At 44.9% G+C, this 13,858-nt stretch overlaps 1 protein-coding gene across 2 annotated transcripts in view; it reads left to right on the top strand.

Annotated features, from left to right (window-relative positions):
- Window positions 1-4,324, top strand: part of AK8 (adenylate kinase 8) — a 73,013-nt gene extending 68,689 nt beyond the window's left edge. For both annotated transcript variants that reach the window (XM_075112059.1, XM_075112060.1), the window contains 2 exons: window positions 1,073-1,153; window positions 3,734-4,324. In XM_075112059.1, the coding sequence (XP_074968160.1) occupies window positions 1,073-1,153; window positions 3,734-3,980 (328 nt within the window). In that variant the 3' untranslated portion in view covers window positions 3,981-4,324. The remainder of the gene's footprint in view (window positions 1-1,072; window positions 1,154-3,733) is intronic.
- The last annotated feature ends 9,534 nt before the right edge of the window (window positions 4,325-13,858 follow it).

Below are 13,858 nucleotides of genomic sequence, written 5' to 3'. Positions count from 1 at the left end.
CAGTTTATATGCAGCCGCGTAAGGCGACTGGCGTCAATAGAGGCGTACGTTGTTTCCTGGTTCTGCACCCTTGATTCAAATCAGGGCTTTTGCGTAGCCTGTTTAAATGAAATGAGTTGGCAAGTCCCACTCCATCCTCTGGTGAAAGCTGCTCATAGCATGGAACACACGCCACTGACACTGAGGGTCTGGCTTTTTAAGATGCTGAGCAACTGTGTCTTGTTCAGACTCAGTGAGAATTGCAGATTTTGATCTTAAAATCAAGCATTAATATTTCCTCTTTAGCAGGCTCAATGTCATGGGTTATGCTGTACCGAGCTGCCTTCTGTGCCCTGGTGCTGTTCTCTGCAGGTCAATGCTGGTGGAAGGGAATTGTCAGCATCCTAATGTGGCATGTGTGAAGTCTTATTACTCATTCTGCTTTAAAGGGTACAGGAGGGGAGTGGGAGATGGGAGGACTCATGCTGTGGGGCTGTGTGGGGAGGCAAGGGCAAAAGAAGTGGAAGTGGACTAAAACAGCAAGAGGAAAATCCCTTTCACGGGCACCGAGTCATGCGCTGCTGTTATTAGGGAAGAATGCATAATATTGGCAGACAAGCTCTTTTTCTGTCCTTGACAGACACAGTAGCAATTTCTTATTTACCTTTTGCAGAATGTCGTTGTGATTGTATTTGCTAGTTGGGTTGAGAGGCTGTATCCAGAGGAAGTTCAGAGGTAACTGCTGGACTGTGAATGAGCTATGACAGACCGAGATCGGCTCCAGCTGTATTTCAGTCACTGGTGTCCCCACAGTGCTGTCCGCTAAGGCCTGCCGGTGCACGCTGCACCACACACACTGTGTGTCAAAGGGCTTCTGCCTTGATGAGCTTGGAGACCAGACATGTGAGGAGAAGAACCAGAGGAGAGAGGTCCTGTGCATATGCTCATGTTTTCTGATGCTGCAGTTTTGAGTGGTACTGTCACTCCCCCATTTGTGTGTGCCGTTCGTTTGGGTAAGGATTAACTCGTACCCTGAAGGTCACAAGTGATGTTCTCAGGATGTTAATGCACTTAATTTTTATGTTCTCCATAGGATATTTTTCTTTAATCTCCCCTATGAGTCCATCATGGAACGACTGTCTCAGCGGAGGATTGATCCTGTCACTGGGGAAAGGTTAGCACTCGTGTCTGATTTTAACATTTTTCAAGACTGCCAGTGAGATGAAAGCACCGGACAGACTTCATAGAAATCTAAGGAAACTCAGGAATATTGTACTCTTGCTTTGGGAGTCCTTGAAAAAAAAGTTAAAACTTCCATAGCTCCCCGAGTACCAACCCTCCTACCCGCTGCAGGAAGCTCCTGGTCTCAGAATAGGGCATTTTAAAATCTCGGAGACCAAAATCTACAGTAGCAAGTAGCTCAGGTCTAACATTTTAGTGGCAACTAAATTGGTTGGTAAAATAAGGCTGACGGAAGATGTCTGAAAGCTAGCCTAAATGCAGATGGTTTTCAGACATTCCCATGGGAATTTTGAAGGCTTCCCAGACAGGGAAAATGGAAAACTTGCTGCATTTTACTTCTCCCAGCTCCTGTGACGGTTCTGTCTGCTGTGAGATATTAATGTATTTCCTGCTCTGTAGAGCAAACTCATCTGCGTCACTGAGTCACTGTAAGATTGGGCTCTCAAATGTGTCCGTTCACCTCACTTGCAGTCACATCGCTTTTTTTCACCAGCGACCTTCAGGTTTCCTGCCTTTTCCACCCTTGTTTTTCGGGGAACAAGTAACAATGAAATATCTTCCTAAATACCTGCTGGAGTTGGTGTGGATTTGCACCTTCCCTTGTGCTCTGTTTTTATGATTCCCCACGCTTAAATTTTAAACCACTATTTTACTTTTCTAACCGTTAAATGCATCTTATTAAATCAAAGACAAAGACTGAACCCTCAAAGATTTGTCCCAAAGTGATACATGATTATTCAGACATCTCACTCGAGGTGCAGGATTAACTTGTGACACCAACAGTGATTTGCTGTAACTGTTCTCGTTGTTTCAGTAATAAGTGTTGCAGTTGTTCGGAAGAAATAGTCTGAAGCAAATCATTCACACGTCTTTGCATTTCTTATCTTTAGGATTAGCCTGTTCAGTATCTGCTCCAGTTAACACGCTTCTTTCTTCCAAACTCTGGGTTTTATTCCTTCCAAATTCATTGTGAATTGAATTGTTTTAGCTGCTGTATCTAATCCTCAGCATTATGATAAACCTGCATTGCTGGCTACAGTGCAGTGAAGAGGGTGGCCTTCAGCTGTGCGCTCAGTAATCCTACTGTGGAGGGAACTCTGTGTCCACATCGTTGCACCAGCTGGAGCTGTGATGCAGTTCTGTGCAGAGACAGAGACTCTGCTCCTCTCCTTGGTTTTGCATCTATCCCAACAGTTTCAGAAAATTTGGCTGTACAGGAAAAGGGATAAACTGGTTTTGTGTTGCGGCACAGGAGACATTTACTCAGAGGTAGGATTACCGTGGCAGGAAATTTAAATATATGTTTGCAGAAGAGCTTTTAGTGATTGTTGGGGGCCTTTAGCAATGCAGAAACACTGTCAGAATTCTTTTTGGTGTCAGCTGTCTGGGCGGACTGAGCTGGACTGCGGCACTGCTGCAGGGCTCCGGCGATGAAAATCCTCTTGCTGAAGTGCGCCGGCAATTTGAGTGAACCTACAACTGTGAATTCAGGGAAGCCAAAATCTGGCATTTTGGAAATGAGAAATAACTAATACCTGCCTCAAAGTGAATTAACCTCTTTTTATCTTCAGCTACTATAAAAAGATGTTAGCAATTATATTCTACCTGTTATCTGCCCAGAAATAGACCGAGGGAGAGTATTTGTGTCTCCTTAACTCCTTCCAGTGATCTTTAGCAGACACAGTATTAACCCTACTTGTAGTGGCTTATCAAGAGGAAGCGTACCTGCCTTTGGAGCTTGAGCTCGTGGCGATTTGGAGACTGTCAAGCAAGGGCCGTGCTTCTGCTACCCTTCTGCTGCTTGCTGGAAGCACTCAGCCACGTGCCTGCTAATAGGAAATACTTCCAAAATTTAGTATCAGTGCTCCCAGCCCTGTTGCTGCACTTCTGAATCTTGGCAGGAAAATCCCCAATGTCTGAGAGCCTTGAACGTGCTTTAAGTTACAGGTCCTTCAGCAGTGCCTGGTCTCAGGGCTGTGTTTCAGCTCACTGATTCAATGCAGAAGAAAGCACTCGTTTGGCAGCTTTTTCCTGACTGATGTCCAGCATCAGCATAACATTAAACCACAGCAAAGATCTTTAATAGATGCTAAGGTTTAAAGTTAGGCTTTTTTAGATGCTTTTTTAAAAATAGGAACCAAAGATTTCAGGTAAAAGATGTTACTTTGGGATTGGATCTGGAACAGATCTGGAGATGCTTCTGAACCTGGAGCACTGGGCACGTAATAGGGATTTCTCCACACCTTCTGTGAAGTATATATAAACAGTAGCGGCCCTCTCTCCGTGTCACCTCAAGAGAAACTCTCGGCTTTTGAGTATCCGGGATTCTTGAGAGCAGGAATGACAGATTACTTGCCCTGAAATTTCCATGCACTGTTTTAAAACACCCAACCTAGAGTAGAAAGAGGCAATTCCAAGGAACTGTGATAGGCAAAAACATGGAGTATCTTAGGAAGTGGCCGCTGTGTCCTCAACTTGAGCTGAAGCAGTGGCATTTGTATCTCTTCTCCAGATACCACACTACATTCAGACCAGCACCCACACCAGAAATCCAAGCCCGACTCAGGCAGAACCCTAGAGACAAGGAAGAAAATATTGAGAAGCGTGTGGAAACCTATTACAGGAATGTCAAGGAGCTGGAGGATTTTTATGAAGATGCCTTTTATGTCAACGCTGACCAAGACCCACATGCTGTCTTTGAGTTTATAGAAAGCTGTGTCATTAAGCCCCTTCCATGCAAAAAATCAAAAAGCTTATAATTAGTAAGGGTGACTTCTGGGACGGTTGGTTTTAAACTTTTCCCTGTCATGTTTGCAGTCCGGTCACTGCCGTGGCAGGTTATCACAAATGAAGAGGAAGTCGGGCAAGCCGTGGTGAATCTGAAGCTCACCAGGGCTGAGCAAAGCACAGAGAGTAATAGTGCTTTAGGGGAATTTTTTTCGGCTTTTGTTTTGTGATCCAAGGTACGAAGGACTGTGGCTAGGGAAGTTCCTATGTTTAACTCAAGACCTTTTTCTGATTCTGTGATTCAGTGAATAGTAGTTTTGTCTTAACTATGTAATACCCACGAAGCCAATTTGGTGCATTAAAGCTAATAGATGTGTTTGTGTCTTAATTCACTCAGTGCTCTGCACCGAAACTACGCACGCGCTACCTGTCTGCCTCACTGTCACACTCTGCTGCAAGCCAACACAAAAGCAAATAGAAAAACGAAGCTTGCAGCTCTGCAGTGCGCTTTCCCCAAGGACAACCGCAGTGTTTTGGGCCAGGGTGCAGAGGTTTCTACTCCCTTGTTAACTCAGATTGCTTAAAAAGTTCTGGCAAAACAGTCACGCCACAGATGCGCCGGCCGTCCTCATCGCCCTGTTCAGTCCAACCCTGCGGCTGGCAGAAAGACTCAGAACAGCTGGAAAAAATATCCAGAGCCCTGGAAAACTGATTCATCACTTTCAGAACCCAATTAAGGACATAATGAGCTGCAGGAGCAGATAGGTTACTAAATTCTCCTTTCCTTGGGGAGGGGGCTCCACCTGTGGCTGCCCTGACTGAGCTGTGCCTGGGTAGGTCGGTGCCTAGATTTTTTGCTCTGGCTGGATCTGGCTGCAGTAAATACTCAGGTAAGTCTTCCTTAACTGGAAAACCCTTGATGAAAAACACCGCGCTCTGTTAGCTGGCTGACTGTGGCTATGGAAATGCACATCCTTAATGCTCCTAAGGAAGGGACGTGATTTGCTGTTGTGATTCAGAGGAGCACTGAGTCTGATGCCTCTATTATGTCTCCCTCCATTTCTACCTTGTGTATGAGCGTGAAATCCCCTTGACCAGGGGGTGGGGAGGAATTTCAGCTTTCTCCTGGAAGCCTCTGTATCTGGGAAGATGCGGGAGGCACGTGCCTTGTCCTTTCAGAGAGGACAGGCCTCCAGGAGCCTTCTGGTTTTAGATAACTTCTCTGATCCTATTGCTGTAAATAAGTTTGGGTCTTTGTTCATGTGTGTCTGGGTCTGTAGGGCTAGTGCTGTAGGGAGTGCTGTTAGGGCTGTACATGCTTAAATTCCCTCCTCACACCTGTAAATTCAGGTGGGAAGACCCCAGTCATCCAGATAGATAGGTGTTATTTTGGGAGAGTTTAAGGTCAGAATTTTCAGTACCTTTGGGGGGTTTGGTGAATGGGAATTGGACTTCCCAGCCTTGGGGGCAGCTTTAAAAATCTCAGAATAAATGTAGTTGAAATCTAAGAAAGCCCAATCCTCTGGCAGCAGCAACACAAGCGGAGCCCTCTGTGCCTCTTGTGCCGAGAAATTCCAGCTTGTAGCACCCGGCTGAGGCAGTGGCTGCTCCCACGGCACAGGGCCCAGCCGCAAACCCCCGTGTGAAGCTGGGCAAGGGCGGTTATGGCAGTTCTACCTGTTACAAATGTGCTGTTTGGTAACCTACTTGGGCAGCTGTTTTTTATGCTATTGCTATAAAGATATGCTGTAGCATTCATGCATAATTGGGAGCCCTTCTATTAATAATACATGGGAAGCTCATCTTGCTAATATCACCTTCATCTGAGCATTCCTACTAAATATTTTGATAGATGAAATGGGTAGAAAGTGTATTTAAATACTGTTTGTACTGCAGCTAGGGTACAAAAGGGACAGTGCATCTTTAATTAGACAGGTACATCTGCTTAATTAATTTAGCTGTAAAGCCCTTTTTCCTCTTCATTCTTTCATCTATATGCGGACGCTATATTAGTTCCGCTCTGCTGGTTCCATAGAAACTGAGAAAAAGAGCTCGTCTCATTGAGATGCGCTTGGCATGTCTGGGTACAGAGTCTCAGGTCAATGGTCAACCCCCAAGGGTTTGCAGTAGGCCTGAAGTGCAGAACGTAAGGGTTAGCAGAACATGCTAATACTCATGTAGAACTCTCCCTCAGAAACAACTAAAACAATTGACATTCATTTAATTACTGTAAACGAAACAGCCCCTGCATCACTTTGCATAGTAAAGCCTGTTAATACCAAAAAGGTTCAGTGCGTGGAAGGAGGAATTAGGCTTTTATAATTGGAACGCAACACTTGAAAACCAATTTGGTAACTACGCTTGATTTTATTAGCATCTTATTCTGGCAAAACAAATGTTGAGCAATGAGGAAAACAAGGTAAAGAGGAGGTAGTAAGAACGCAGCAGGGACCAGACGTTACTTATGGCGCAGCTCGCCCAGTTCTGAAATGGACATCTTTTACCGCTCCGCTTTCCGAAGACCCTTTGCAGAAAGGGCTGCTTGGAGCTTGTGCTACACCCTCCGTGTTATGCTGTTAATTACGTAGTCCAGCAACAAGATGAGCACAGCCAACTGTTCCGCAAACTTTTGTGTCCATCTGCTCCAAATGACCGATCCTCCGTGCGCTATGGTGGAAGGGTGCTTGACCACCCCCAGGCAGGAGGCCCGACCCTCCAGCACCGTCTCTGCAGGGACACCCCCCCCAGCTTGTGGAAGATTTCCCCTGCTCCCTCCTTTGGTTTCTCACCTTTCCCATAAGGCTTGGGCGCTGCTCAGGTGATGATGCCAGCGCAAAAACCTTAAACATAGCTGGTTTTGCCACCATCTGTTCACAAGGTGCTGTGGGGCTGCGATGGAGGAAGGGCCAGTATGGCGTTTGTACAGGTCCTTAAGCTGTGGTTGAGAGCAAAGCCAGCCTTGGCAGGTACCTGTGCCTCAGTTCTGCTTCCCAGAGGGCAGCCAGAGCCCAGCTGATCTTAAGTAAAAGTGAACCATGGTTTCGCCCCTGTAACTGCCCACCTGTGTCGCAGCTGCCAAAACTGACCCTGAAACGTGACCCTTGCCTTGTCATACGTGCTTCGTACAGAAAATTGCCTACTCTCCTGGGTTATTCTCCTCTTTCTGCAACAAGAACTGTGTGATTCTACAGAAGAAAAGGTGATGTCAGGCCCCTTTCATCAAAGAAAGTTGGCTCTACAGTAGAATTGGTTCCCGGAGCTGGAGTGCTGCCACGCCGCGGCTCGGGAGGCCAGGGAGAAGAGGGGTTGAAGCGGTGCTGGTGAGGAGAGAGGAATGGCTGTGGGGCTGAAGGGCACAGTCAGACCCCAGGTCCCCTCCCAGGCTTTACTGCTGGTGCTCTGCAACAGCGGCCACAGTGAGACTTATTAAGCCTTTGGTTTTTTCTTATTTTTAAGTGTGAAGTCTTATGCTGAAGGACTGAGTGCTTAACTACACTGCTCTTTCCTGCCAGTCTCAGCTCTTGGCACCCCACATTTCTCCCAGGAATTCGGTCCCTTAAAATACAGACATTACAAACAAGTACTTTATTTATTTATTTAGAATAAAAAAGGAGCAGGATTACAATGCTACTGTTCCAGTATACAAAACATTCATCCAGGTTTGCTTCACGTTTACAAAATGTGCCATATACACAGCATCGATATTCACAGCAACTTTGTCAGACCCTTCCATGAACTAAGTCCCAAAGGAAAAATCCGGAAACTTAAGATGAAAACTCCACTTTGCTTTTTGTTCAGCCTGGTGGCCGCAAGGTCGGCCAGCTACAACACTCACACCCCAGAATGGAATTGAAGCAGCATGAAGAGATCAACTAGATTAGCAGAGCAATTAAATTAAACTCTCCTCTGAACAGTTCCATTTGGATGGCTCTTGGGTTTTCCCTTTTCAGGGCTGGCCTCCTAGCTTTGTGTTAAATAAGAATGCTGCAGAGCTGGCGCAGCCCTGTAACTCCTGCTGTAGGCTCTCAGCAGTGCCCGAGACCGCCTGTGATGAAGGTGCTCCAAACATTCACATCCAGGTTGATTCGGTTGATTGGGACAGCACAGGGAATTACTCCGCTTTCTGCCCCAAACTGTAGTACAGTTAATGCTAGTAAGTGCCCCGTGTACTGGCTGCACTGCAGCAACCAAAACTATCATCCACAGGCAGCGGTGACGCTCCTGAGGTCGCCACCCCGACCATGACAGAGCAGCGGGAGTTCCAGGTCTTCCGAGTGAAAAGTGCTAAAAACTGAGTTGGCATTAAAAAACAGTGACAGAATAAGAATAGTCCAACTGACACCAAGGGTCTGGGAACGTCTCTAGCGTAAAGTATGAGCTAGAACTGAGTACAGCCAAAGGTTAGCACAGACAAATTTAAGTGAGAGTACACATACGAGGCCCTCCTCCGTTAGAAGTGAAACCTAAAGCCCTGTGGGCGTTCCTGTGCACGCATACTGACCTCTGCAAGTTGGGAAAAACTATCCTGGATGGAGACTTCCAAGGGAAGGCTCGACTCCATCTTAAGGTTCCTGCACCTTCGACAGGTAGGACGGGACTCCAGATGAACACAGCCATGCTCCAGTTGTCCTTGTTTACCCGCACAGAGCGGGAAAAAGCAGCTTTCCAACCTGGTATTAATGGACATTTGTACCAGTTCTGGCTAAAGAATAAACCCTACCCGCTTCGATGTCAGCCTGGAGTATGACCAGCGTAATTTGTGTGCTTACAGGCCTGATACAGAAAGCTTCAAAAGGCAATATGAGCGCGGGATGAGAACAGACAGACTGTTGGTAACTACTCTGAGCATCTCACCTTTTTTACTGAGAACCCATAAACACCTTCTTCCAGTTAATTTAGATGCTTACTATAAATCCGAATTTTGCCATGACGACCAAAATGTTGAGACTAAGGCTGCTATTGCCCTTACTTCCAGCTGCAAAAATATAAACTAGTGCTCTGCAGTAACAGATTTTGAGGTTTATTATATTGTTAAGTATTGGACTGCTACTAACTACGTACTTATAAGGTGACTGCCAGAAAGAATTCAATAAACAGCATGAAATAGGTTGTAAAATGCCAACAAGCACTTTATCTTGACTGCCAGTAGGAAGCAGGCACGTGGTGGTCTCTCACTGACATACCGAGCTCCGCTCCGGCAGAAAGGCAGACGAGAGGGAACGAAGAAGCACCTTCCTCTTCCTGCAGCCCCTGAAGACAATCTGCTGGCAGCACGTCTAACTGGCCTCGCACATCTGTCTCGCGCACAAAGTTTAGATGTTGTCAAAAGAGCAACAGCTTCAGGGGTTAACCCCGACCTGCTCCGCGGTGAGGGCCCGGAGGAGCGGGGACGGGCTCTCTGCCCCATTCTCTCCCCCAGGCCGTACCTGTAGGTGGCAACTGAGACGCCAGCAGTTGCGCCTGCGAGGCCACCCAGTTTGTGAAACAGTGGACAAGTAATAAAGGAAGGAAGGGCTCAGTATCTGAGAAATTAAACTTGTACAAACAAGTCTCCTGTAAATGTTAGTTTAGGGCATAACAGCACAAGTGTGATTTGTTAGCCTTTAACTAGGCCTATAAATGTTTACATTCAGTTTTTTTATGTCAAGACACCCTTAATGAGGATAGAATAAATGGTGTTACGCTGCCCATGCTCACTGATGATACATTAGCAAGTGGAAAAGCTGGTAAGTTTAAGAAAATCAAGGACATATTTATTGCCTTATACAATTAGCAACTGCAATATTTCCTCCCTAGGAATATACAATAGGGTTTATAGGATGCGGAAACGTACAGAAGGGAAGGATGACTGAATAATGAAGTCCCCAACCCAGAGCTGAATTAAGGTAAAAGGAAGCAATGAGTTCCACTGGCACCAATTCTAGAGCAGAAGGGGTAGTTTGGAGACCCAAGATAGAGTCCTCGTGACCCCAGACTTTCACCCTAGTTCAAACGATGGCATCTAGCACCGAGGCACCACAAAGCTGTACAGTCCAGAGCTGCGCTGCCCAACCATCGAACCTGGGCTAGCCTGGGCTACTTCATCCCAGTGGAGGAGGGATAAACTCTTGTTATCAGCATGAGTAGCAAAGATTAAATGCTGTCAGAAGCTACTTATCAAGGACAATGGCACATTAGCTCCAGACACAGAACGCAGCATCCCTGGCTATTAATTCTCAGGTGCAACAGAAAAAACCACAATTACCCCTTAGTCTCTCTGCTGGAACATTATTCTTCCTCTGGAGATGAGGCACCGGGAACAGCCACGGCGTTACCACCAGATGGCAAAGCAGTTGTGGACAGCCTTAAACTACTCACTTGGTTTGAAGTATCTCACCAAACTTAGGGTAAAAACTTAGTGAGATAAACTCTGATTTTGTGATATTTATTCTGTGAATACTTCACTTTATGTCTCAAAACTGACTGGGCCTTCATACTGGATAGCTTGACTATGCGTTAGGTTGAGAAGGCAACTCTGTTAGTGGCAAAGTAGCACAAGGATCTGGCGGCAGGTGCTCACACCTTCCTCACCCGCTCGCCTTCCCCATGTGGGATGAAAGCAAGGGGTTTGATTATGCAACGTGAGGGCCAAAGCATCAAGGTGCTGCTGCAGCCCTGCAGGTTGTTAGAGCACTCCAACAGGAACGGGACTAACCTCCATGCTCCTGGAACTGCAAGTCATGAGTCCAAGATAGACAAAAGGTTTCCGGAAGGAAGTCTCAGCTGGTAGCTGGGCAGAAAAACCCAGTAAGATCAGCATCAGAGGTTAAATGTTACTGGTCTGAGGTGTGCTATACCAGTCAAACCTATGCTAGTTAAAAATACACTTAGGGACTAATGATGGTTTTTTTTTAAAAAAAAAAGGTGAAATCATAATACCTCTTTACCTGTTGTGAATGGGTCAGGGTGAGGAGTGAAAGCTTTGTGCTAAAGGATCTCCACTGGCATGTAGACAAAGCCGCCATCATTGGCTTTAACCTTCCATTCTCCCAGCAGGCATAAATCAGGTTAAATAAACTGGCAATGGTATACTGAGTATCTACTGCCTTGAAAGACAAGGAAAATAAACATTAATGCTGCAACATTAATGCTAGGTGTACCAGAGCTTCTACGTCTCTAAAGCATTAAAACTCACTCCAGGGAAATTCAAGAGAACTGCAGAAGTAATGACCAGGAACTAACCTAATGCTATCACGCTAAACCTTTTGGTCAGCCAGACTCAAGCATTTCAGCAGATCTGGGTATTATGGTTTCTACCCCAACGTCAAGGAAATGGTCTTTGTGCTTTTTATTTTATTTTTTTTTTAAAGCACTTTCACACGGTTCTGGAGAGCTCTCTCACCTTTCTATAGTCGGGTGAATTGCTGAATCTGAACACTTATGGATGAGCTGGTCAGGGCTGCCTGCACAGGACTTGCAGCTTCCACTTAAAACGTTTTCTCTACCACTGTGATCAAACCTGCTGTTCAGCATTGAGGTTCCATTCCCCCCAAACCCCATCAGCACTGGGAAGGAGAAGATAAATGCTGCCCCAGGTACAATACCTGGCCTCAAACTACGCACGTGTTGGGTATCAACATTACTCTTGGTTTTACTAGATGCTATCACGATCTACATTTTCCTTCTTTGCAGACAGACTGAAGTCGTTTCATTTTTTCAATGCACACCAATAAAAAACTAAACATTTCTTTAATACAGTTATGGTATCACTTCCAAGGATATTTACAAACAAGGCTAATTGTTTTACAGATGAATGTGCTTCTGCTGTTCTAGTCTACTATGTTAATATTACTCTCAGTCAAAGCACTATCATGCTTAGTGCCTGAAACACTGAACAGGAAGGATGGCTGACTTGTTTTAAGGTTAGCTGAAAAAAAGTTTGCGCCTACTGAGGGTGAAGGAATGTTAAGAAAATATGCATAGTCATTAAATCAAGGGAACTTAAGCACCAGTCCAGACATGTGGTGTTGGAGGCTGATACTGCCAGGGCAATTCCTTGATTTCTCACATCGCTATAGAGGGCTTCGTGCCCGGTTAGAAGTGTTGTGAATCACAGAGAGGGCAACACATCTGAGTGTTCAGATCGGTACTCGGAAAAATGTACATACATAAACTTTGGATTATTTGACAACATGGATTTAAGTTAACAAGACAAACAGTACCAAATAACCAGACACATTTTGGAGGTATTATTCCTCTAACACTGCATAGGAAGTTGAAAAAGATTCTCCTGCTCTCCACAGGAACCAGATGCCAAAGAGAAAGATGGGGATTTTTTTCTGCTAGGACAGTTAGAAGGCAGAGTAATTTTCTGGGCTCAGCCATGCTACATCATTAGCATATTTATGATTTATGAATCTCTTGATGAGAAAGTCAGGGTTATAAAGAACAACATCACCAGACTCTATGACCACCTGCAGAAACTTTAACATCTTAGCGACAGTGGTGTTGGGGTTTGGGGTGGGGGTCTTTTTTTGGGGTGTTTTTTTGTGGTTTTTTTTTTTTTAACTGTGTTGTTATGAAAAGAGAAACTGTCAGCTGGGAGTCATTATTTGTGTGTCAAAGTTCTGTAAAACTCAACTTCTGTATGAGAGAGGCTCTCAATTCAATTGAAAATAAGGATATTTGGTAATAGTTTTGGTAACTGAATTACACTGGAAAAGATTACTCCTGTCAGTAGAGGGTTGAGTGAAACACAAGGCATTTACGTTGGCAAAAGCTACGAAGTAGTCAGAACTTAGTTCAGAAAAAGAAAATGGGGCAAGAGCCTTGGACCAATGGAAATTTTTTATATATATATATTAGTGCTTAATCTAATTGCTATTAGTTTAATAATTATTACATTTAAAAATTATTCTTACTGATCCATATTTGACCCAAACAGCCAATATTACCCTTCTGACTCCAATGCCGTTATAACAGTTAAGAGGCAGTTATTCTTCTAGACTTTAAGTGAAACTAATATAGTGGCCGGTTTCTTTCATATGGCTGTAACTGGCATACGCTTCACTCCGCAAGAAATTAGAACCACAAATTATTTTGATAGTTCAATATTCTGCAGTAAGTGCCGGTGCTTGTTAAAAAGCAAACAAGAGCACTACAAGCTGAAGCCTTCTCTACCCACCAAGACCATTCAAGAGGCAGCTCCGCTGTTCCCGTCCTAGCTTTTGGGAAATGGCACAGTTGTCGGGCAGAAAGGACAGTTCACACCGCGTGCTGACGACTGGAGTTCCTTTTCAGTAAAAGGAAGCGTGTCCAACTGCTGACGCTCCAATGGGGTGCATTTCCAAACCACTTTTTAAACTCGCTCTTCCAGATGTACTCCTGTTTCTGGAGCGTGGAACAGGCTCTGGATTTAAGGAGTTTCTAGAACCTCTGATGTTCTATTTACAGGGTCACGGACAATGTCTTCCCCCTCCAGTAAAGTCTGTACTCCTGTCCTCTGTATCCTTCGAGCTTATGCAGCAGAGAAAATACTTTCAATCTTTACATAGCTTTTACCTAAAACACAGGAGAATCACAGAACGTGCAAGGTCCTTGCAATAACCTCTTGATCCACTCAGGATCTGCAAATAAGAAAACAAGTTGTTTAGAGCCAGAGGTAGAGATTAGCACAGGAACAACACCCAAGGTGGACAAACTAAATAGTAATCCTGAAACAGTTCGTATTTATTCACCATGCAGGATTAACTGAGAATTCAGAATAATTCAACTCCGTTAACATCTTGAAGTTTCAAGTAATGCCAGTTTAAATCCCACTTCAGTAGGGGACAAAACTAAGGTGAAACAGTCCATGCTATATCATTACATACTCATCTAAATAGCTCTATAGGAAAAAAATGTAAAAGATCACCATGCCACAAATGTAGTG

This window comes from Phalacrocorax aristotelis, chromosome 17, assembly GCF_949628215.1.
Source record: "Phalacrocorax aristotelis chromosome 17, bGulAri2.1, whole genome shotgun sequence".
NCBI lineage: Eukaryota > Metazoa > Chordata > Aves > Suliformes > Phalacrocoracidae > Phalacrocorax > Phalacrocorax aristotelis.
This window is presented reverse-complemented; position numbering and strand designations above follow the sequence as displayed.